This window comes from Coptis chinensis, chromosome 4 (assembly GCF_015680905.1).
Source record: "Coptis chinensis isolate HL-2020 chromosome 4, ASM1568090v1, whole genome shotgun sequence".
NCBI classification, from domain to species: domain Eukaryota; kingdom Viridiplantae; phylum Streptophyta; class Magnoliopsida; order Ranunculales; family Ranunculaceae; genus Coptis; species Coptis chinensis.
In genome coordinates, this window is record NC_141459.1 from 37576599 (window position 1) to 37599729 (window position 23131).

The 23131-nt window shown below is 34.9% G+C and overlaps 1 protein-coding gene across 1 annotated transcript; it reads right to left on the bottom strand.

The window, feature by feature from the left end:
- Nucleotides 1-6452: 6452 nt before the first annotated feature.
- On the bottom strand, nucleotides 6453-12058 carry LOC147503415 (indole-3-glycerol phosphate synthase, chloroplastic-like). Its single transcript, XM_086608070.1, has 10 exons — nucleotides 11378-12058; nucleotides 11052-11297; nucleotides 10801-10974; nucleotides 10406-10480; nucleotides 10243-10287; nucleotides 9973-10137; nucleotides 8724-8802; nucleotides 7924-8006; nucleotides 7766-7834; nucleotides 6453-6656 (listed from the first exon to the last, which is right to left on the bottom strand). Exons 1-10 carry the CDS (start codon nucleotides 11513-11515, stop codon nucleotides 6573-6575), a joined length of 1158 nt encoding a protein of 385 aa, XP_086464196.1. The 5' UTR covers nucleotides 11516-12058; the 3' UTR covers nucleotides 6453-6572.
- Between the last annotated feature and the right edge of the window lie 11073 nt (nucleotides 12059-23131).

Below are 23131 nucleotides of genomic sequence, written 5' to 3' on the forward strand. Positions count from 1 at the left end.
ACGTGGAATTTTAATAGAACTCGAAAAATACCCCTTGTGGGAGCTTTAATATTAAGATATAGATATATATAGGGGAGGGATCCATTTACCATGACTTTTTATACCATGGTTTATACCACGACCCTTTACAAGATGAGTTAAAAACTAATATTTTGTAGATATGATCTTCTACCTATGGATAGATTTTTCACAAAAATTCAGTTTATTTGGAAATCTCTAACCTATTTAAAAATTGTTGACAACTTTAATTTTTTTTTAACGGCTCAGATTTTTTGATTTTGCAATAATCTTTTAACATTGTTAAACATCATCAAAGGAGGTGAAATTTTGCGGAAGTGATCTTCATGGTTTGTTGGACATATCCACAAAAAATTAGGTTCTAGTTCGTCTTGTGGGTGAAATTGTGAGTCATGGTATAAACCATAGTATGAAAACCATAGTATATTGATTATATATATATCTCCTGTTATTAATGTAAATTCCAAAAAGAAAATTCATTTAAGCATATACCCAGAGAAGAATATAGAATCAGAAGTCCTTAACACTGTTCTTTATTTTTCTGTTTTGTCTTTCATTTCAGTTGAAGTTAGGCGTATTTTAATTTCAGTTAGGACCATATATCAAATATATCAAAAAAGCTAGGCGTATTTTCCAAAAAAAAAAACGTTACGCGTATAATTTCAGTTAGGAATATATCAAATATATGTACTTCAGTTTAAGTTAGGAATAGAGGGGAAGAAATGTTGGTATTTCCAAATATCGATCCCGTGGAGTTAGTATCATGAGTATACTTCGTGGACCAAAATGCTTATAACAAACAAACTCGATCAATATCTAAAGCTCAAAAGTTGTGGTACCAATTTACCGAACGGGGAGTGGGCTCTCACAGATGGGGAAAAAAAAGTAATACCCATTTTTTGTTTGGGCTCTTTAGGTTTTGGTCTTCCTAAATAATCAGTATTTAGAGTTTGATCCTCACTAATCGGTTTATTAGATTTTGGTCTTCCTAAATCGTCTTGACTAACAGTCAACCAAATTGACTATCACAAGCTGTTAGTTAAAATGATTTAAGAGGACCAAAGCCTAATAAATCGACTAGTGCAGACCAAACTCCAAATACAAATTATTTAGGAAGACTAAAACCTAAAAAATGATGAATTATACTTGAAAGTTGTTTATTTCTTCACTTATTTTTTGGCTAGATCACAAGATGAGGGGTGCATATAAGAAAGTGTCCCTTACTCAGTGCAACAGTGAGTTCTTACATTGCTTACCTTAGTGAGCATGGTTAATGCTGAACACCTATTACTTTTAAGAGAGCATGCAACTGAAAGTCTCGTCCATGATTCCACTTTGTGAGTAACTTTATATCTGTTCCATAATTTATCTGTCATATTTATGTCCTTCAACTGAAAGTGTATCATGCAGTAGGAAAGACGTGTTTTGATAGTTGGTACTATGAATAAGTTAATAACCATGATTCACGGTGAATTTGTTAATAATTTATAAGAACTAAATGTGTGCTATCTTTTCTACCTAGTACAAATTCTGATCTTATTAGTAAAGTTGTTTCAATTATGGAAAAATTCTTTTATCATTAATCTTTTTAATTAGATTGAATCATTAACTCCAAATAATCATACCAATACTAGTAGACATGTAATGTCTCCGATAAATATTTAAATAGGTAGACTAGACAATCAATGAACTTTCCCTAATACAACTTTAGACATATATTACTGTTACAACTGAAGAGATCAATTGAGGGACATAAATATGACATATAAGTTATAGAATAGATATGAAGTTACTCACAATGTGGAATCAGGATGAGGTTTTCAGTTGCATGCCCTTTTAAAAGTAATAGGTGTTCAGCATTAACCATGATCACTAAGGTAAGCAATGTAAGAACTCACTGCTGCACTGAGTAAGGGCATCTCCAATGGGGGGTGTAAAATTACACCTCCACCTAGGTGCCATTAGGATTTTACAATTCTAATTGTAAATTATTGTATAGCCCATAAATATCCACTCTCTATTGTTCCCAACGAAGAAGTGTAAAAAAAATTGATATTAAACTCAGACGACACTTAAAGTGACGTCCATCTTTAAGTGTTATGACACTTAAAGGGACGTCACTTCAAGTGTCGTTTGAGTTTAAAATTTTCAAATTGTGACTTTAGAAATAGATAGGGACGTCAAGTGACGTCCGAACGTTTCTTTTGTTCAAACGTGTGTTCAAGTGTCGCCTAGGCTATTTATCAACTGATAGCGAGATGTGGAATTCTCCACCCCCTTTATCAACTAATAGTCTATTACCTACGGTTTAACACCCCCATTGGATAGAGGTTTTTTACACTTGGAGTGTAAACTTTCCACTCTATACGGTTTACACCCCCCATTGGAGATGCTCTAAAGGACACCCCCTTCCCTTGTAATCTAGCAAAAAATAAGTGAAGAAAGAAACAACTTTCAAGTATAATTCATCATTTTTTAGGTTTTGGTCATCCTAAATAATTGGTATTTGGGGTTTAGTCCGTATTAATCAATTTATTAGGCTTTGGTCCTCCTAAATCGTCTTGACTAACAGTCAGCCAAAGCCTAATAAGTCGATTAGTGAGGACCAAACCCCAAATACCCATTATTTAGAAGGACCAAAACCTAAAATACCCTTTTTGTTTTAATTACTCACAAGGACCCGGGTCAAATGCACCTTTGACGCGAAATTAAAAACGACTTGGGTAGATGAAAAGTCAAGTATGCCTCTAGCGCAAAATAATAAATGGCCCGATCCAACTGAAATGACTCAGTATATATAGTATGAACAATGATTGTTCATACCTATTTGAAGTATGAACAATCACTGTTCGTATGATGTTCGTATGAACAATGAATAATCACTGTTCATACATGTTTGGGGTATAAACAATTATTGTTCATACCTCAACATAATGTATGATCAATAAGAACACCTATTGGAGTATGAACATTCATACCTCAATGTTCATACCTCAACATAATCTACGATCAGATCAGTAAGAACATTTATGGGAGTATGAACAATCATTGTTTATGCCTCAACATGAGTTATGAACAATCATTATTCATACATTAATATATTGTATGAGGTACGTTCACTTATTTGAGTATGAACAATCGTTGTTCATACATTAATATATTGTATGAGGTACGTTCACTTATTTGAGTATGAACAATCATTGTTCGTATATCAACATAAGGTATGAACACCTATTGTTCATAACAAAACGACAAAAAAGGTAAAATCAGAAAATATTTATTTCAAATCCGAGCTATTTGTCTTTATGGATTATTTTCACTTGAAAAATGGTTTTCAGAGTTATTTTCACTCGAAAATTTGAGAGTAATTCAAAAAATAAAAACGCGTTGATTGTGAGAATTATTACCCCTAAAGAACAATATAGAATCAGTGGCCGTTTTTGTCTCTATTTAGGAGCAAAGTACGCAACAGAGTTGCACTTGGGTTGAGTCCAATGGTTTTGGACTCATTATCTTTATTCTTCAATTTAACAGTGTTTTACAAATATAGATAAGGAAAATGGGTCCAATGGTTTTACAGTTATAGAATGAAAATCTCAACAAGCCACTCCACTTCATCTGGCTCATAATGCAAATAAAGAAAGAAAGTCACATCACTCCACTTAAACTGGCGCCAAATAGAAAATTAAGTCATATCACTCCTCTTGAACTGGCGCCGAATGTACTCTGTATCTCAATAATACTCCCTATATATAGAGTATATAGAGAGTAAATCACATATAGAGAGTGAAAATCTTCACTTTGGCCTCCACCATTAGGGAGATAAAGAGCCATTGGACTTGGTCTTCGTATGTCCAAACAACAGTATATAAGACAAGAAATTTTTGTCGTTCTACTGTCTTCTATTGCCTATTCAATTCAAGTAATTAAGTGTGATGTGGAAATCTAACTCACAGGAGTAGGGATTTTGAGTGAAGTTTTAGGCTGTGCTGCAACTTTCAAAACTTTAGATCGTCTTAGAATATACCTCTGAATTATTTTAGAATATCAGTGCGACATCATTTACAGATTGAGACCATGAGACTTATCATGTTTCAAGTGGTGACTCGGAAGTATTAGAATTATGGAGGTGAAGATGATCTACAATTCCTGAAAAACAGTCCAAGAAAACTCATTATTCGAACACGTCACCTACTACTGGAAGTTGGAGCTTTCAGTTTGCAAAAGTTCTTCAAGTTAGAACGTGGGAGTAATATCTACTTGGATGTTGGATAGATGTTGATATCAAGGTTCATGAGTTTAATCACCTTGTTGGTTCATTATAACTCGTCAACTTACTCATGAAGTATGAATTCATTAAAACGGTTTTTTAGAAAAAAAAAATGTATCAGTACTTACTACTTACAAACATACAAAATCAAGTAGCATCATCAGTGATTATCTGCAGTATGTACTCTGCACCCAGTCTATGTTTGTGCAGAAGAAACAGGCTACAAAGTTCATTTTGTTTAGTATTCATTCTTGTCCAATGACATCCCTATTCCCATGGGTTGATAGCAATAAGCAGCTCTGCTTCCGAGATCAAAGTCATGAAAAAACCATGAGGTTACAAGAATCTCAAGGGAAAACATAATTTAGAGGGTGTTTGCAGGGGCGAAACCAGGACTTCAACTCTCCCCGGGCTAAATAGAGCCCATTTTTGCTGCAATAAAGCTATGCTAATTTTGATTCTGGCCCAATAGAAATCAGCCATGTTGATTTAAAAAAAAAGAGAACCGTTCTAGGTTTTTTTTTCCTCTCCTTCACAATTTCACGAGTCCTACCCATTTTGCCAAGTCACACAGAATAAAATCCCCCATCTTCACGAGTCCTACCCATTTTGCCAAGTCACACAGAATAAAATCCCCCATCTTTCTGAACATCCCATAAGAAACTTGTCATTCTTAACATCCCATAAAAAACTCATCATTGAGATTCTCATTGAACTAAGGTTTTCAATTTGTTTTTAGTGTGACTTCTTTTCATCTAGTTCATTGTTATATAGAAACCAAACAGGAGATATTGATAGTAATAAAAAGATTGTTTCTAGATTTGAAGGGAATTGAACATGGTGGCAAATTAACAACTATTATTTCAAACATTGCATGTTAAATTGTTGACAGATATGTTTTGGGTAATTACCACTCTGTTTTGAGAAGCAAAAGTTTATGTAAAAATTAAGTTTCAAACCATTAAGAAGATGACAACCTTAAACCAACACCCAATTTAGAAATTGAGGGACAATAAAACCTAATTAGACCCGTTGTTTTTCGACTCCAATCCAAAATAAATAAAAAGAAAAAACAAAGTAGCAGAATGAACATGGACTGATGGACAGGAGAAGAAAGATGCAAACTGAGCATAGAGTTTTATTGCAGCAAAACTGGAGGACTGGTATTGTACTGCATACTACTTTTTCTATTTTACCAAAATGACCCCAAACTGAAGCCTGGTGCAGCCCTCCCTTGGGTTCGCCCCTCGGTGTTTGGATCTTATTTATTTAGTTTATTAATGAAAAAATATTTTTTGAAAAAATAAATGCGTTTGGTCTCTATTTAAAAAATATATATAGTTTTTCATCCAAAAAACTAGTTTTAGTAGGTGTTTGGGTCATTTTTTCAAAAAATCAATTTTTCTTAAAAAACATTTTTATGAAAAAATATGGGTTAAAAATATTTATTCTAAAAACAGTTTTTGAATGAACATGTTTGGTTGTGATTTTTCTTAAAAACTATTTTATCAAACCAGATTTCGCACTATATTTCTCGATATATTTTGGCATATCGCTGCATAAAGTACTAAAGTCTAAAACAGCCGTGCAGTTCATTTGTCTTGAGCGCCAAAGTGTTTCCCTAAAAAAATCAGTTTTTTAACTTGAAAAACAAATTTTACCTAATTATCATAAAAGGAGTTTTTGAGAGCAAAAAATATTTTTTGGATGAAAAACTATTTAAAAAAAAAAAAGACCAAACGCATTTATTTTTTCAAAAAATGTTTTTTCACTAATAAATTATTTTTGGCAATAAATAAATAGGATCCAAACACCCTTATAATTAGGTAAAATTTGTTTTTCAAGTTAAAAAACTATTTTTCTTTGAAAGAAATACTTTGGGTGCTCAAGGGAAATGAATTGCCAAGATGTTTTACACTTTAGTACTTTATGCCGCGATATGCAGAAATATATCGAAAAATATAGTGCAAAATCTGATTTGATAAAATAGCTTTTAAGAAAAATTACAACCAAACATGTTTATTCAAAAACTGTTTTTAGAATAAATATTTTTTCATAAAAATGATTTTTAAGAAAAAATGAGACCCAAACATCCACTAAAACTATAATAGACAGGCAAAAACATCCGAGGATATATGTAGTAGTAGTAGTAAAGAATCTCCCAACATTGAATTATTTAAGTTATATATAACTCAAACAACAACATACAACAATCATTTCTATGGTATTCTAATTGGAGAAAGGCGAGAATCAGTGCAAAAAGGAAGGGTGTCAAAATAATAGATTATGAAGAAATGCTTCTACCAAAAAGGCCAGTTATTCCTTTTCCAGGATCATCTTGTTTTACAATCGACTCTCCGACCAAAACCTACAAAGGAACAGCAAGAATTTTAAGAAAAAGAGTATATTACTCGAGTCCCTACAGGGTAGGCATCAATAATGAACAAGAACAACCAAAAATTTATTAGATGTATGGAATGCAGGCATATGTCCAAAACCAAATATTACTTCGTCATTACAAAGACAATAAATTTAAATGCACCTACGCAAGCACATACTACTGTCACACCTACAAAACATCCTACTATTTCTTTATGTGAGCTTAGACGACTAAGGTTTAACAAAATGCATCGAGGCACGCCTCAGCAGTTTGCAGAAAAACGTCTTGGGGCTGAGGCTATAGCCTCAATGACAGATTTGCCCTTTAAAATTCCATTTTTTTTTAATGTTCAAAGGACAAAACAACCTTATTCATATGGTGAATTGTTCAATTTTAAAAACAATATTAAGTTTTGTTTTAGCCATTGAGGCTTGTGCTTCACTAAGCCTCTGAGGCACGCCATAAGTCTCTCGAAGGCTAGCGCCTCAAGGCTCTTATGTGTTTTTTAAACCTATGTATTCTCTAGTTGCTTATGAGCCGTTATGACAACCAGACTTAAACCTAAAAAATTGAAGAACGGAATCACCCAGCAACTATTCAAACAACACATACAAAGAGACTCTTCTAGTCTTCTCTCACACGATACACAAAGTTTATTAATTAATCAACCAAGTATTATGACCAATAGCCTACAGCTCAATGTATAGACTTAACCAACTAATGATTTCAAAACCTAGACTTCTAATTCAAATTAGAAACTAAAAACATCTAATCTTAAAAGTTAAATATAACCATCAAGTTAACCAATGCTAAACAGCTTCAAAATAGCAACCAAACATTATACTAAAGATCCCTAATAATAAAACCAATTAGGAATAAAATCAAGGGTTTGGAACCCTAGGACGCATCAGCTTGGACGTCACATATACAAACCAAATTAAAAATATTAAAACAAAAATAAAAGATTTTCATCAGTAGCAGAGGGAACCACATGATATTTAGAAAGATAGATACAACACACTTGTCTCTTCTAAATTCCACAAGTATAATAATAAAAGGAAAACTAAACAAACATAGGTGTAGATTTGAGGGCTTACTGCTTTGACTCCAGCTGCTTGTACATAGGCAATATCAGCAGGAGTAAACAATCCAGATTCGCCAACAACCTGACGATTCAGTATAAATTAGTTTCATTCCTATTTAAATGAACTAAATGTTTCAAATTTCTGTGGTTTTTAATATACAAATATCTTACAATTATATCTTTTTGGCGAATGATCTGACCACGCTCTCCCTCAAGAAGTTTCTTTGTATTACTAATATCAAGTTCAAATGTTTCTGCAGATGAGCCAAAAACATATATAAACTACAAATAAAAGAACAATAATAGATGAATGTAACATGTGCCATGCATATGCAAAAAAACTTGCTCCTTTAAAAATGTCGTGGACAAAAATAAATGAATCAAAAAATAAATTAACTGTAGATATAAAAACAAGAAATGCGGCACAGGTAGGATCCCACTAGACCTCAACTAAACCTCATTTCCTTTAAAAACATATATAATGAAATAACGAAGCTACAACAATATTGAGTTACATGAACATGCCATATTTTAAAAATAATTCATGTCGGATACATATGGTATGTGACATACCTCATTTTCTTTTATATTTCTCCATGTCAGACACTTCGGATACGGATACGGATACAGATACGGATACAGACACACATATCCGTGCCATTGTAACTTCGCAACAATACTATGTTCTCCCACCAAACACCAGACCTTCACTACCCTAGACAACCTCACAACCACTCCTAAAGAATTCTTAGAACCACAAAGAAACCTAAATGTTGAGTATATTAAGTCCAATAGTAACCCCAAAAGGCAACTAATGACATATGTATATATATAATGAAACTAAAGTGAAAGTAAATATGCGATGTGAAACAACAATTAGCATTTAAAAGAATAAGGCTTGCCTACTTGGATGAGTTAACTTTTACATAGTTGTTTCTATAAGAGATACTCATAAAGCCACAGAAGCTCACCGAGGTTACGGTTGTTGATCCCAATTAGCTCGATCCCTTCTATTCCTAGAACACGATCCATTTCCCGTTCATCATGTACCTTGAATAGAAAAGAATACAAAAATAAAATACATACTGTTATATGCAAAATCGATGATTATATTAGTATTTCTTTCTACTAAAGGACTTGTCATGGTTATTATTGGCCTAAGGTTTAAGGGAGGGAAACATACATAAATGTCTTTCTCAGACACTTCAAAGTTAAAGAAGGCTTATTATAGCCAAAAGAAAGTAAAATGATAAGTGAGTGGATGTTGGAAAATAACTCTTAAATAACAGTAAAAAAAAGAGAGAATTTGTTCCACACTCTAAAGGAGTGTGAATGTTCTCCTACCTAGGATCACCCTTGGATTGGGTTTTCCAAGGCTGGCCTACTTATTTTGTTTTGTCAAAAGTCGATTATATTCCAAACGTACATTCTTGCAAGGTGGGCCTTCTGACTACTTAAGAGTACGAAACAAACTGTTTTTTGCCAAAAACTTGCGCTCAATTCTTTCAGGAAAATAAAAACTTTAATGAGGTCATTGACGAAAAAAGCCTGAGTGATAGCCCTTTAAAAATGTGTTTATGCCTGGAATAAGAGGGCCGCCTTGCAAGCCTGTAAACGTCAATGTCATTCGAAAATGCTTGCAAATTTCTAGAAAGAAACAATTCCATTAAGTCACAGATAAATTACAAAAGCAAGTACAGAAATTTTTTGGGGCCTAAGTTTTGTCAGCAAGTGACACTGTAAGTTAAGCTGTTTACAAGACTTACAAGTACAACAAAGCCTGGACACAGTAAACTGGAACAATAAAACCTTATTGAGAGGCTAATAAGACTAGAATTGAACGTGTTCCTGCTCCTAGATACTAGGAGTCAAGATCAAGAGTAGTGTCTGAGAAATGTAGTAAATGTCCTTATAAACTATAGTTGAATCTGTTATTGTAACTAAGGGTTAGATCAATATATTTATGACAAAAGACTTTCATGTACCTAGTTAACCTATAAGTGTCGGTTATAAAAACAAATTAGAGAGAGGGAGAGAGAGATTAAAAAAAAAACAGAAAAGAGGCTTCAAGAGTAATGCTGACATAGGAAATGAAATAATCATTGGAAACAAATTACCTAAAGTCGGGATTCTGCCATGTTAAAGGAAAGTTGGATCATAGCTTAAAGATCTCTATCACATATACTGAAAATGGAAGTTTGATTAAGACGTTCTACAAACCTCAACTAGTGCTGCCAACCCAAGCATTTTACAGATCTTAGTCATGTATTTGATGTCAAGATCAGGCAGTACAGCAGCAATCAAAAGAACTGCATCAGCCCCTTTGGTCCGAGCATAGTAAATTTGCCATGCATCAATAATAAATTCTTTGCAAAGAAGAGGGCACTGTAACAATGCTCAAGAAACAGGCTAATTCAATAAAAGAACATATTAATAATGAAATGGAATGACTGTAGATAATCGATAAAAGAGATAAAGAACAAGACAGACCTTTATTCCAGCATTTCGGATCGCCTCAAGATTTTCAAAGCCTCCCTAAAGTAAAGAACACCCAAATAAATAGAATAGGGGGGGGGGGGTGTTGTAAGCGATTCATATACATTTCAAGTTATGATAACTGATCAAATAGTCAAATCATATACCAAATACTTACCTGAAAGTACTTCTTGTCTGTTAAAACACTAAGGCAAGCAGCCCCAGCATTCTCATAGGCTTGAGCTATTTTAACCTGTTTCAGAATCAAACCACAGACACGTGTTTAAACAATAAAACTAATCAATAGACTAACATGAAAGAATATTTTGGTGGACACATGTCAATCCCTAAAGCATTTTAACATAGGGAAGGATGTGATCATTCACCCCCAAGAACATAACTAAGTGAAACCACTCCAATTAGCATTTTCATCATTACACCATACAAAAAGCAACAAACATTTCAAATGTTCAAAGCAAGAGTGCACAAGTGATCGTATGATAGTCCAATGTCGGTTGAGAGGTAAAACATTTTGAAAAGAACATTTCAAAAAACAACACAGTAAAAAATTACCGGATCAAAATCCTCCCTCAATACTCCTCTGCTAGGAGAAGCTTTTTTAACTTCAGCAATCAAAGCCGGTACACCAGTCCGCACATACGACCCCTTTAAAGCTCCAACAAAATCTCTAACAGGATTATTCTCAATATCTTTCTTCAATGTATGCAACGGCCTTTTCTCTTTCAACTAAACAATTCAACTAATCATTATTCAATGCATAAAAATGAAAACACGAAACTTAAAACTTATAAGTAGAGATATACCTTTGCTACTTCAGTATGCTTATACCAAATAATTTCTTCTAGAATGTTCCTAGGAGTATTCCCTTCATTTTGTAACCGAAATTCAAATGGTCCCACGTAATGCTGAGGTGGACCAGTAGGTGGGCGTCTTCGAATTCGAATACCATCTCTAGCTGCTATCTCTTCTTGAAACTTTCCCACTTCCCATTCCTTTACTTTAAGTACAATCTCTGGATTACTCAGTGGTTCTTCATTGCTAGCCTCCAACTACAAACACATATATAATGAGTCATCATCTCATTCTTTATAAAACTATAAGTAAAACATAAAAATATAAATAATATAACCTGTTGAGCGCAGAGAGAGAGAGTCCTTGGTTTTGATGTGCCCACTATTTGAGAAATTGGAAACGATGTTTTCAGATTTTGACGAGATGTGGATAGGAATGCAATCTTGGGTGGTGTTCGAATGGAAGTTGTTTCCATGATTTTATTTTACAGCAAAAGTGTAGAACGTCTCCAGCCTTTAAAAGGAGAGGGAAGAGGTGAGATTTTTTAAGAAATTTGTTTAATTTAGAATCAGAATCTTATGATTAATGGGGTTGATTGTAAATTAGGAAACAGATTTGATGCTTAAAAAAGATAGAATAATAACTATAAGGGTCTGTTATTGACGGACCCATTTTGTGTTGGGCAGACCCCGGTCCAATTTGGGGTTTGTATACTCTGTAATTGTGCAACAGAGAGTGTTGGGCAGACCCGTCACCAAACCTGAACAAAAACAAACCAAATAACCCGTTACCACCTTTCGTCACCGCGGATTCACCAAAAACCAAAAACCAAAAATTGATTCGCACCAAGCACGTGCAAACAAGGGTGTTTTCGACGGCAATATATAATAATGGTTATGTTGTTATTTGACTCCAAAATCTGTGATTCCAGAACCCCCTCGTACCGAAAGGCATCATTCTGATGTTGATCCTGGAGAAGAACGTGTGCTAGGGGACATTGTAAACTCTTCTCAGGTACAAGAATTGTATGTTGTCTTGAGTCTTTTTCTTATTAGAGGTGATTCACTCCAATTATTTTATATTCTATTCTCAATGTAATACTGATATTCTGCCTTCCTCTTTTGTAGTTCAAGAATCTTGTAACTGGGAATGTAGATGATGTCGTACCATTGGAGGGGGTGCTTGAGGATCATAATAACCTAATATCAGAAGATCTGGAAAATCACATGCTAGGTGATAATGACGATTGTATTGAAAATTTGAAATGGTCGAAAGGTGAATCAATATCATAATATCTATTAGATTCTCAACAACTTGTCGAAGACTTGTCTCTGTGCAATGACCTACTTCAGAGCCATCCCTTAAATGGAGAAACAGGTGGTGAAAGAAAGAACAGACATCACCTACCTGATTATTCTCTCATCGAAGGAGTAGAAGTGTTTAAGGAAGACTTGGAGGAGTGCCAAAAACTTGGATCTTAGTGATCTTCCAAGTGATACTAGGAGAAGAACACTCGAACCTTGTCATCATGAAAAGGAAGGTTGGTATGGTTGGATAACAAAGACAGACACTGAGCGACTCCCACATGCCACATTTCCTATTTTGAAACGATTTAGCAGTGTCATTTGGGCTTAGCTTCTGCGACCCAGCCGGGTCGTTTGAGAATTAGATTCAATACGGTATCCCAACGATTTAGCAGTGTCATTTGGGCTTAGCTTCCGCGACCCAACCGGGTCGTTTGGGAATTGGATTCAATACGGTGTCACAATGATTTAGCAGTGTCGTTTGGGCTTAGCTTCTGCGACCGAGCCAGGTCGTTTGGGAATTGGACTGAGAATTGTTTTTTGGAATTAGATTTTAAGAATTATCTTAGAAAAGGGAAGCCATTTTCACATTTGAATTTGTGAAATTTCAAACATTTCTTAAAATTTTGTACTTTTATTGATCAAATTTTGAGTGGATTATTTTTTAATTGATAACAATTTATTAATATGGGATGAAACTAGTTTTTTCACGAATTTCAAATAACCTACAAAATTTCAAATAACTATGTATTCTGTAATTTGTGTGGTTCAAATTTCAAACTACACTGCAGTGTAGTGAAAGTGGAGCTTAAACTACACAACGGTGTAGAGAAAGTAGAGTTCAAACTACACTGTGGTGTAGTGGAGGTTGCAACCAGTGTTAGTTTTTTTTTTTTTTTTTTTTTTTTTTTTTTTTTTGGGGTAAGTTACCTTTGATGTAGGGGGGGTGGGGGTGCCCAACACAAAACATGTTTTTTAAGTTGGAAAATTTGTAATAAAATTTTATTTTTTGGAGTCTGCCTAACACAAAATGGAAGGTGCCCATGCGAATACCTAACTATAATAGGAGTTGATGTGATAACATAAAAGAAAAGAGTATTAGACTTGTTGGCTCAAGTAACTGAAGGTCTGAAGCAAGTCGTGATCCCGTGATGCGATGAGTCTTTCATTTTACGAGTCGACCCTTTTAAACAAAAACAATAACGAACCATCTCTTCTCAAAGGGCCGCGGTATTGACACCCCAAAAAATTGGGAGTTAGCACCCCTTTGTTTAAATCCGTGGTACTGGCACCCCTCCATTTAATGAGACATTGTCCATACACCCCGCCATCCAAAGCACCCCACCCCACTTTTCGAGTGGAAAATGAGCTACGGTAATTGATTGCCATCAGTGTTGTCTTTTAGTGACACCCTTGTGTCGTGGGTTTGTTCTGGTGGCGGCATCTGGCTGCCATGGAATTCTAGTAGGTGTAAATAAATTTTTGAATGAAAAATGAGCTACGACAATTGATTGCCGTCAGTGTGGTCTTTTGGTGGCACCCTTGTGCCGCAAGTTTGTTCTGTTGGCGGTATCGGCTTGCTGTGGAATTCCAGTAGAGTAAAGAAACGCGTTTGGCATCAACTTCCTTCTGATCGAGCATGGTTTTTCGATCCTTATATTGAGATGGTATTAGATTGTAGTATTAACTATACAATAATAGGTACATCGACATGCATATAAAAGATACAACAATTCCGGGATTCCAGTATCACAACTACAGTGTTGAAAAAGACAACTGCAAATCAACTTAGCATTTGCATACAGAAATAACACCAAAAGTTTTCATGTGAACCAAATCGTATTGAGAGTATTGTGCTAATTAGCAATATGGTCTTGCCACGCCCATGCAACAAAACCAGATATGCATTAAGCGACTTATAATTTGCAACAGCAAGATTGCATTGCTCGACCCTTTTAAAAGACTCATCTGGAAACCGCGAAACTTTGCCCAGAGAAACCAGAACAGAAGGGGGCACCACATAGGCAGCGAACCTTAGCACCACCATACCGTTCAAAGTTATAATCATAGGAAAATTCAGTTCCAATGGGTATACCTTGTTTGGCAAATATCCCAACTCTAACTTCCCCCAACACCTTCCACTTCCTTATTTCAAAATTTGGTTGGCTGGAAGTTACAAAAAGTATGAACCGAGAGTCAAACTAGAAATTTTCAAGTAAAAAATGAGCTACGACAGTTGATTGCCGTCAGTGTTGTCTGTTGGCGGCACTTTTTTGCCACGGGTTTGTTCTGTTGGCAGAATCTGGCTGCCGTGGTATTTTCATCACTCATATTTGAACGAAGTAAATTTTTGTGGAATTGAAAATGGCGGGAGTTCGGTTTCGCTAGGACAAGAAAAGGAATGGAGGGAAAGTGTCGGATGAGAATGAGAAATATAAGGTTTGGATTTCTTTTTTCAAACTTGGGTGCCGACTTGGACAAAAAAAGATGAGGTGCTTGGTGGGGGTGGTAAACCCATATGAAGAAGGGACACACGTGGAATAACCATTATTCCACTACCCTTTTACCAAATGGGTGCTAGTCCCATTTATTGGGGTGTCAATACCGCTACCCCTTCTCAAATCCTACCTACATTAATATCCGTCCTGCCAAGATGCTCATAGTGAGCCGTGTCAGCAAAATTTTCAAAAAAGTCCTCACTTAACAAATAATTAGTTGGTTGATTACCAAGTTAACCTTATTATTGGTGCATATAGTAATTTATAAAGAACCTTTTTGGTCTTTTCAATTGTGTCTGAAATGAAAAAGTAAACACGCATGAATTTTCTATTCACCGTTAGAGATACAAAACCCAATAAACAATAAAACCCTTCGACAACCTCAAAAAACAAACAAACAAACCATCTTCTTCTCAAAAGGTTGAAAGTTCTAGAGTCGGTAATGATCTAATAACCGAAAAAGAAAACAAAAAACATTCTAACTCTATCGTTTCTTTTCAATATAGCCTTCAAGCCCCTGCAATGTTTTTTACATTGATAAATGATAAGTGACTATCTCATCCCCAAGATGCGGTCAGCGAGAATTATTTATTGGGGACCATATACACAACTAAACCCAGGAAAAAGGCTCAAGATCTAAATCGAATTAAGGTATGTGATGAAAAAAGGCAAGGTCAATATTTATTATTTAAATTATTGTGTTCTCTTTTTTTTTTTTCTCCTCTCTTGGTTAGTTATTTATTTTTTGTTTCTATTTCAAAAACATGCATGTAATATATTGTGAGGTTCTTCTTTGCTTTGCTTCTGGTAATGACCTGACTCTGTTTTGGTGTCCTTTTTCTATTTGAAGAAACACTTATTGAGATGTATTAAATTTGGGCTAGAAAGAGCATACTTTTTTGACCTTTCCTTTTTGTCATTTAATTGCTTTTTAAATTGATGATGAAGTATGTTTAAATTCTCCTTTTGTTTCTAATATATTTTTTCTAAAAATGTTTGTTCAGTGTTATCATTTTTTATTTCTTGGTGTAGAGCAGATTTTTTGATGGAGAAATTGGGACACTAGAGGGAATTCAAGACTTGAGGTGGAAGTTCAGTAGGCAATGCTACTGAGCAATTGCTCTCTCAAAGTGCTAAGCATATGCATATTAAGGTGTTTATAACAATATTATAATTAAGAGATGAAATAGGAGACAACAGAGTGGATGACAAGATTTCTTAGGATTTAACTTCTCAAGCTCTTTCGGAACAGACAATGATACATACCATAGATTATTGCAAAGGTGTCTAGAAAGGGAGTTGCTATAGTAACTAGTGTGCCATTAGTGAAAAATCTGGCATCGGGCTAGCTATTATATAGAGATATATCTAATCTGAATAAGCATTTGCTATAAGCATGACTTATTATAGGCATTTATTTGCACCTGCCTTGAGATACCCTGGATCATTTATCCGTGGCAGTAGTGCAAGCATTGGGTAGCAAGATAAGGAGATATACCCTGCATCATGAAAACCAAATGGCTAAAAAAATATGGGATCACTAATTATCAAGTACTTACCTCTTCTAACTTTTGATGTTCACCTGTTTAAGATCAATAAATTTTAGCCTATGCATCCTTATAGGCATTTCTATGCCATAAAACATCTTGCATTCATTACTGTTCACTTATTCTAATGCAATTGCTGCTATTATGCAACTCTGGAAGCAAATTTAAGAGTTGGAAAGGGAATTTTATGCAAGCTTCATATATGTTACGCCATCTCTGATTTTTTATTTTTAATTTTAATTTTTTGTTAACAATGGTGTATCCAAGAAATAAAGTTTGGAAGCACTGATTGTATGACATGCAGCTTAAGAGGTAACTATAAATTTTTCATCCAATATTAAATCATTTTGTTTTATAATTTTTATAAATTAATTTCTTAACCTCTTCCAAATGAAAATTTGATTTTCTAATAAGAAGCGACCCTTGGCTACAGTACAGGTGTAGTTTTTCTATCGAGTTTTCATCAACAATTTTCTATTATTGCACACCATCAGGTTTTGCTCAAGGATGGGAGGGAAACGTGTCTGCAACTGTGATGCCTACTTATTTACCCATTTTGACATTGTACATTCTATTTCCTTAAATCACAAATTGAGTAGTTATTATAAGCTTCCCGCCTACCTAATTTATGTCTTCCATGATTTAAATATCGATAATGTTTTTTGTTGAAGCTCTATTTGAGACCGCCATGGTTCTATATTTCAAAATTGTAGAAATGGTTCTTTGATGGGTATTTCCATAGCTTAGACTCTACGTTAATCATTTAAGCCAAAAAGTAAATTGAATTTTTTTATTATACTTTATATCATAGTTGATGTTAATTGCTGATAAGAGCCAAAAACTGTAGTTTAAACCATTTAATAATATTTATATTTAGCCAATTATGTTATTAATAATATAGATTTATCACTAATTACGTGCTTTTGAGTATTTCAGGGTTCGGAGTTGAATAAATGTCAATTCGTTACTAATTAGGCGCTAAAAGAAGCTAAAATGATTGCTAGAGAAGTTCCATGAAGAAAGCCAAAGTTTAATGGAGAAAAAGCCCTTAAAAAGCCCAAGTTAACACTGTTAAGTGAAAGTCAAACCGGATTAGAGAGCTGAAGAAAAGTCAACAGAACTTCAAAAGGCCATATCTTTGGACTTAGGCCTCGGATTTGGGCCCATTTTATATCAAAATGACCGGCTCAGAAAGCTCTTTCTAATGGTCCAAACCTTGATTCGATTATAGTAGTATAAATTAGTAAAAACCCACACTACAATAACAAGACCAGAATTGGAAGTCTTGGATTAAACCAATTGGGTTATAGACTTGATTTATGGGTCCATAACCTAACCTAACAACCCATGCACGATTTTGTATCATTATATAAGAGAATAAAAACCCTAAACTCTCTCTCTCCCTTCCATTAGTTAGAATAAATTAGGGTTCTCTCTCTTTCTCTCCTTTTTAGTTTTAGTTTATGAGTTTAGTTTGTAGCCACCATTAATTCAATTCAAGTTATCTTTAATAAAGTAGTTATTCATTATATTTTCTTCTTTCTATTATTATGTCCATGATAGTCCCATGATTCATAGCTAAACTCCCATTAGAAGGAGTTTGAATGAAGCTTTGAGAGGACTTGATTTGTTAGGATATATTTGTTGTTTAGGGTTTAAGTTTAGGTTTTTCTTGACTTAGAGATAAGAAAAGTTTAACCTCAATTAAAGAATAGTAAGTTTGCCATGAGAATGGGAACAAGCTTTCTCTAATGCTAATTAGTTTATGACTAGAGATAGTATAAAGTAATTAGAGATCATTAAAGGTCTAGTCTTTATATTTTAACCTTGTGTGAGAATATCTAGGCTAGAGTTTTCTATACAAATCTATGCTAGCATATTAAGAAATTAAAAGTGAATTTGAATCTCTCTCTAGCTATCTCCATATTTGATTCATCTATATTTAATTATTTTAGTTAATATTAGTATAAGATCAATTGATAGTATTATCTCGTAGTATAAATTCTCAACATAATATTACTCTCACAATTGTTTCTTTGTGTTTGATTTTAATTGGATTCTATTTAGTCTTGGTAGTTTAGGAGTAGAACGAATCCTGACTCTTTATATATTACTTCATTATTATTTGAGAGTAGAAATATTGATCTAAGCACTTGTTTAGTTGATTGATTATTTGTGTTTACGCATAGATAGTTAATTTGTATAAATTTGTCTTTATCAAATGGCGCCGCTGCCATCTTAAACTCATTCAGGACAATAATTCAATTGGTTGAATCCAAGGGGCAATCCCCCATTCTCGCCCCACCCACCATTTTAATTTTTCTTTCTTATTTCTTGTATTTTCGGTACTGTTCACTATTTTAAGCACAGGGGCGCACGCCCTCCATTTTGTTATGTCTGGGGATTCACAATGAAGAACACTACAGAAATGGTATTTGTAAATTTCAACAAATTATGAAAATTTACAGACATAATCCTTAAGGTGTTGTTGATTTACTGAAATATTTTCAGATTTTTCCTAGTTGTTTTAGCTAGTGAACTAATACCATCTTTACAGTGATACATTTCAGCTTTCAAACGGTAAGTTTCGGGAAACAGTGACAGGTAAGGGTACTTAGGCAGTTCCAAAAATTCTAATATTTTTATGGAAGTATCTATCATAAGTCAGGAGTTTGTAGTAAATATTTGAAGAGTTTTTTATTTGTTTTGACCATCTAACTAGTTGATTGTTTTCAGTGTATTTCTGTAGTTTTGCAACACTTAATTTCTGGAACAACAGCTGATAAGGAGGGTTTGTAGAACTCCAATTGCTCTAACATTTTTACAGGAAACTGCATGATCTGTGAGAAGTCTCCAGAAAAATTTTGGCAATTTTTGGCTCTGTTTTGATTGGTTAACCATTCAGTTGTTTGTGTTGTGTTCGAAAACTGTTTCACAAACTTTGTAGGGTAGTAGAAGGACTTTCATAACTCTGATTGATCTGAAATTTTATAGGCGACTTACTGGATGTCTTCGCAAACTACTATAAAAATTTCAAAGTTTTTGGAGCCCGTGCCCATGCCCTATTAACCCTATCATTTGGGCGCACCCGCCCTTAAAGTACTGGACATCGAGTCAGGCAAGAGCGCGCCCGTGCCCTTCTATGCCTATTTTTGAAGCACGCCCGTGCTCTAAACATTGGACATCGAGTCAGGCAAGAGCGTGCACGCTCCCTTATTAACCTGATTCCAAGCGCGCCCGCGCCCCTTTCTGAGGTAGCCCAATTTTTACAGGTTAGTTTCCAACTTTCTTCGTTTAAGTTATTCACTGTTTCCAACTTCTTAAATACACTGAGATTGCGTATACAAGACGCTATTCATACGCGTAGCAATGAGGCAATCAAGTACTCTTCCTTCCACTCCTCGTTTCTTTTATCAGAGGAGTTTTAATTTTAGTATAATCAGGCTTGTTTTTTGTAAACACAATACCATACGCCTATCTAGAATTTCACACACTACACCTGCATCAATGGCTAAATAACCAGAGACTCCTCTCTTTGATTTTTATAAAGCACTAAACGATGGCCCTAAGTCGTGCATCGTTCTTGCAGACCTAGTGGGGGATTTTCGAATTCCCCTAAATATATTTAACAAGCTACCGGTTTTTCATGGTTTAGACCACGAGAAGCCTTATCAACACATGCGTAGGATAGAACAAGTTCTCACTACATTTCATCATCCTAGCATAAGTCCGAATCAAGTTAAACTTAGGGTGTTTCCATTCACCCTAGCCGACAAGGCGGCGTCTTGGTTAACTGCCCAAACGCCAAACTTTGTGGACTCATGGGCTAATCTTGTTCAATTGTTCATGGAACAGTTTTACCCACCCCTGAAGACAGATGAAATGCTTCAAAAGATTCATTTCTTCCGCCAGAATCCTTATGAATCCTTTTCAGAGGCCTGGAATCGTTTCACTGATCTTCTCATTGAATGCCCACATCATAATCTTGCGAAAGACACGCTTGTTCATGCCTTCTTCAAGGGGCTTTTACATCGTCATAAGAAGGTTCTATATATCATGACTAGGGGTAGTTTTCTTAGTAAAAGAGCCTTAGAGGCTTATAAATTCTTAGAAGATCAATCTAAGAGGAACAACAATTAGGGAGGTAACGACTCTTCCAGCTCCACTCCTTATTCTTTTGAGGTTAAACCTAATCTCGAGCTTAAAACTCTTATCGATGCCCTCACTAAAAGGGTAGATGCCCTCTCTGTTCAATAACAACCCACTCCAGTCATGAACATTAACTCTACTAATTGTAATGTCTGGTTTAGTCTTGAGCATTTCGACTTCTATTGTCCTCTTGTCTATGAACAACCACCACCACAACCATCAAACTTCAACTAGTTAACTCCATATTAAGGATAATGAAACTTAGGTGACCAGAATAGAGGTTTAGTGCCCATGACCCTAAACTACCCAACATCAAGACATGAACGCTCAACAAGCCTTAATTCCAGTACAACCATCTACAGACAAAGTAGTACTGACCTTGTTGGAAAAACAAAATCAAATTATGCAACAAAACTCCAACTTGATGAAATATCAGCATGATCAAAACTCTAATATGATGAATCAAACGATGAAAATGATGCAGTCTTTGTACCAAAAGGTTATTGACATGTCTCCTAACCAAAATAATAACCAAACAGGCGTGTTTCCAAGTCACCCAGTGCCTAATCCTAAGTCAACAAACACCACCTTCGAAATAAACAGTATTCACTGTAATGGTGATATAAACCAAAGGGACCTACAGGTAGTCACTACCCTTCGTTCAGGTAGAGTAGTTGATAACAAAGTGACTATGCTTACAGATCGCCCGCAAACGGAAGTTAAAAATGAAACCATACCGAATACTGACATAGAAACTGAAGACCCTACAACTATAGAAGTTCCAGTCCAACCACAACCAAGAGGATCAACCTTACTAAATACCACCATAGAAATTAATGATCATACACTTGTAGAGGTTCCAATATGGACACCTAGATGGAAAACAGCTAAAGATAAAGCAAAGACTAATAATACTTTTGAACCTTATGCTACATATAGAGATAAACCACCTTATCCCCAAAGACTAGTTGTGTCTAAAAAGGACAAGAATTTTGATGAGATTAGGGAAGTGTTTAAAAATCTGACTATATACCTCCCTTTTCTAGATGATATAAAAAATCTACCTAGACACGCTAAGTTTCTAAAAGAGTTGTGCACCAAGAAGAGGAAAACCAACATACCCTACGAAGCCTTCTTAACTAAACAATATCCCTCTTTATCTGAACATAACGAAATTATTAAGTACAAGGACCCTGGTCGTCCTACTGTACAATGCACCTTAGGTGATACCTTCATAACAATTGCTTTATTAGACCTGGGGGCAAGTGTTAACTTACTCCTTTTTTATTTATATAAATAACTAGGTCTAACAAAACTTCAACCAACCAAAATGACTTTGTAGTTAGCCGATCATTCTATTAAGTATCCCAAAGGTGTAGTTGAAAACATTCTCGTTAAAGTTCAGGATTTTTACTACCACGTTAACTGCGTTATTCTCAACACAGAAGCTGCTCATGATTTTATTCCAATCATCTTAGGGTGTCTTTTCTTGGCAACTGCCAATGCCTAAATCAATTGTCGGGATGGCTCAATGACTCTTTCTTTTGGAAATCTTTCTGTGGAAGTTAACATGTTTAGACAAAAGCAGAGACAACTAGGTTTGCCTGTAGAAGGAGAAGTGAAGTCCATTGACAGTTTTGTATCTCACATTAGTGTGGCCGACGCTTTCGTCCCCACACTAGTAGATACCTCTCTTATGGAAGAAGACAAAGATCACAATTTCGACTCCTTAGACGAGATTGATGAATTTTTCAAAGATGCAGATGAATACCATAATTATGTGGATGTGACCAAGCTAGATGAGGAATTCTATGAGTTTCTAAGAGCCTGTGATGATCCATCCTCTAAAAAACTACCTAGAGCACCACCCGACCACCATCCACCTTAGCTAATCCTTCATAAAATCCAATCATTCTTCCTACCCTTTTCTTCTAACACTTATTCACATTCCAAGTATTTTCCACAACCATTCATTTTCTCACGATCATTCACTTGGACACCCTCTCATTCAACTAAGTTACATCGTAGAAATTCTTGGTGTTTGATTATGTTTGGGGGTGCATTCCATGTTAATTATTTATGGAAAGACCCACAACTTTTTTGGTTATTAATATATGGTAAACTACATTTCAATACATATATATTATATAAAGTCTCGAGTATCTGACTATAAAAGACTCATTTTATTCTTTGGTGTACTCCATTCCAATCTTATGTTATGGGAGTGCACCATTAAGGTAATCGGACCCTCCTTTTGGAGTGAGTGGTTGTAAGTGTCGGATCCTTAGTCCACGTTTCTTGTGACTCACGCATTCATCTCTCGCACTTTTTCTTGTTGTTTGAGTATTGCTTCTCTATGGAGCGAGTTTCCTTTTTATTTCTTCTTTGTAATTTTGTTTTTCTAAAAATTAAACATATAAAAACTAAATAAAATAAAAACATAAACATATATTAGTAAGTCTAAGAAATCTGACTTTAAAATACCCAAGTTTTTGTACAATACCACCTTTCTGGAGTATAGGCCAAACAAAAAAATTTTAAACTTACAAAGAGTTTTCCAATTTTGTTTAGGGGTGGCGTATTTTGGTATTTC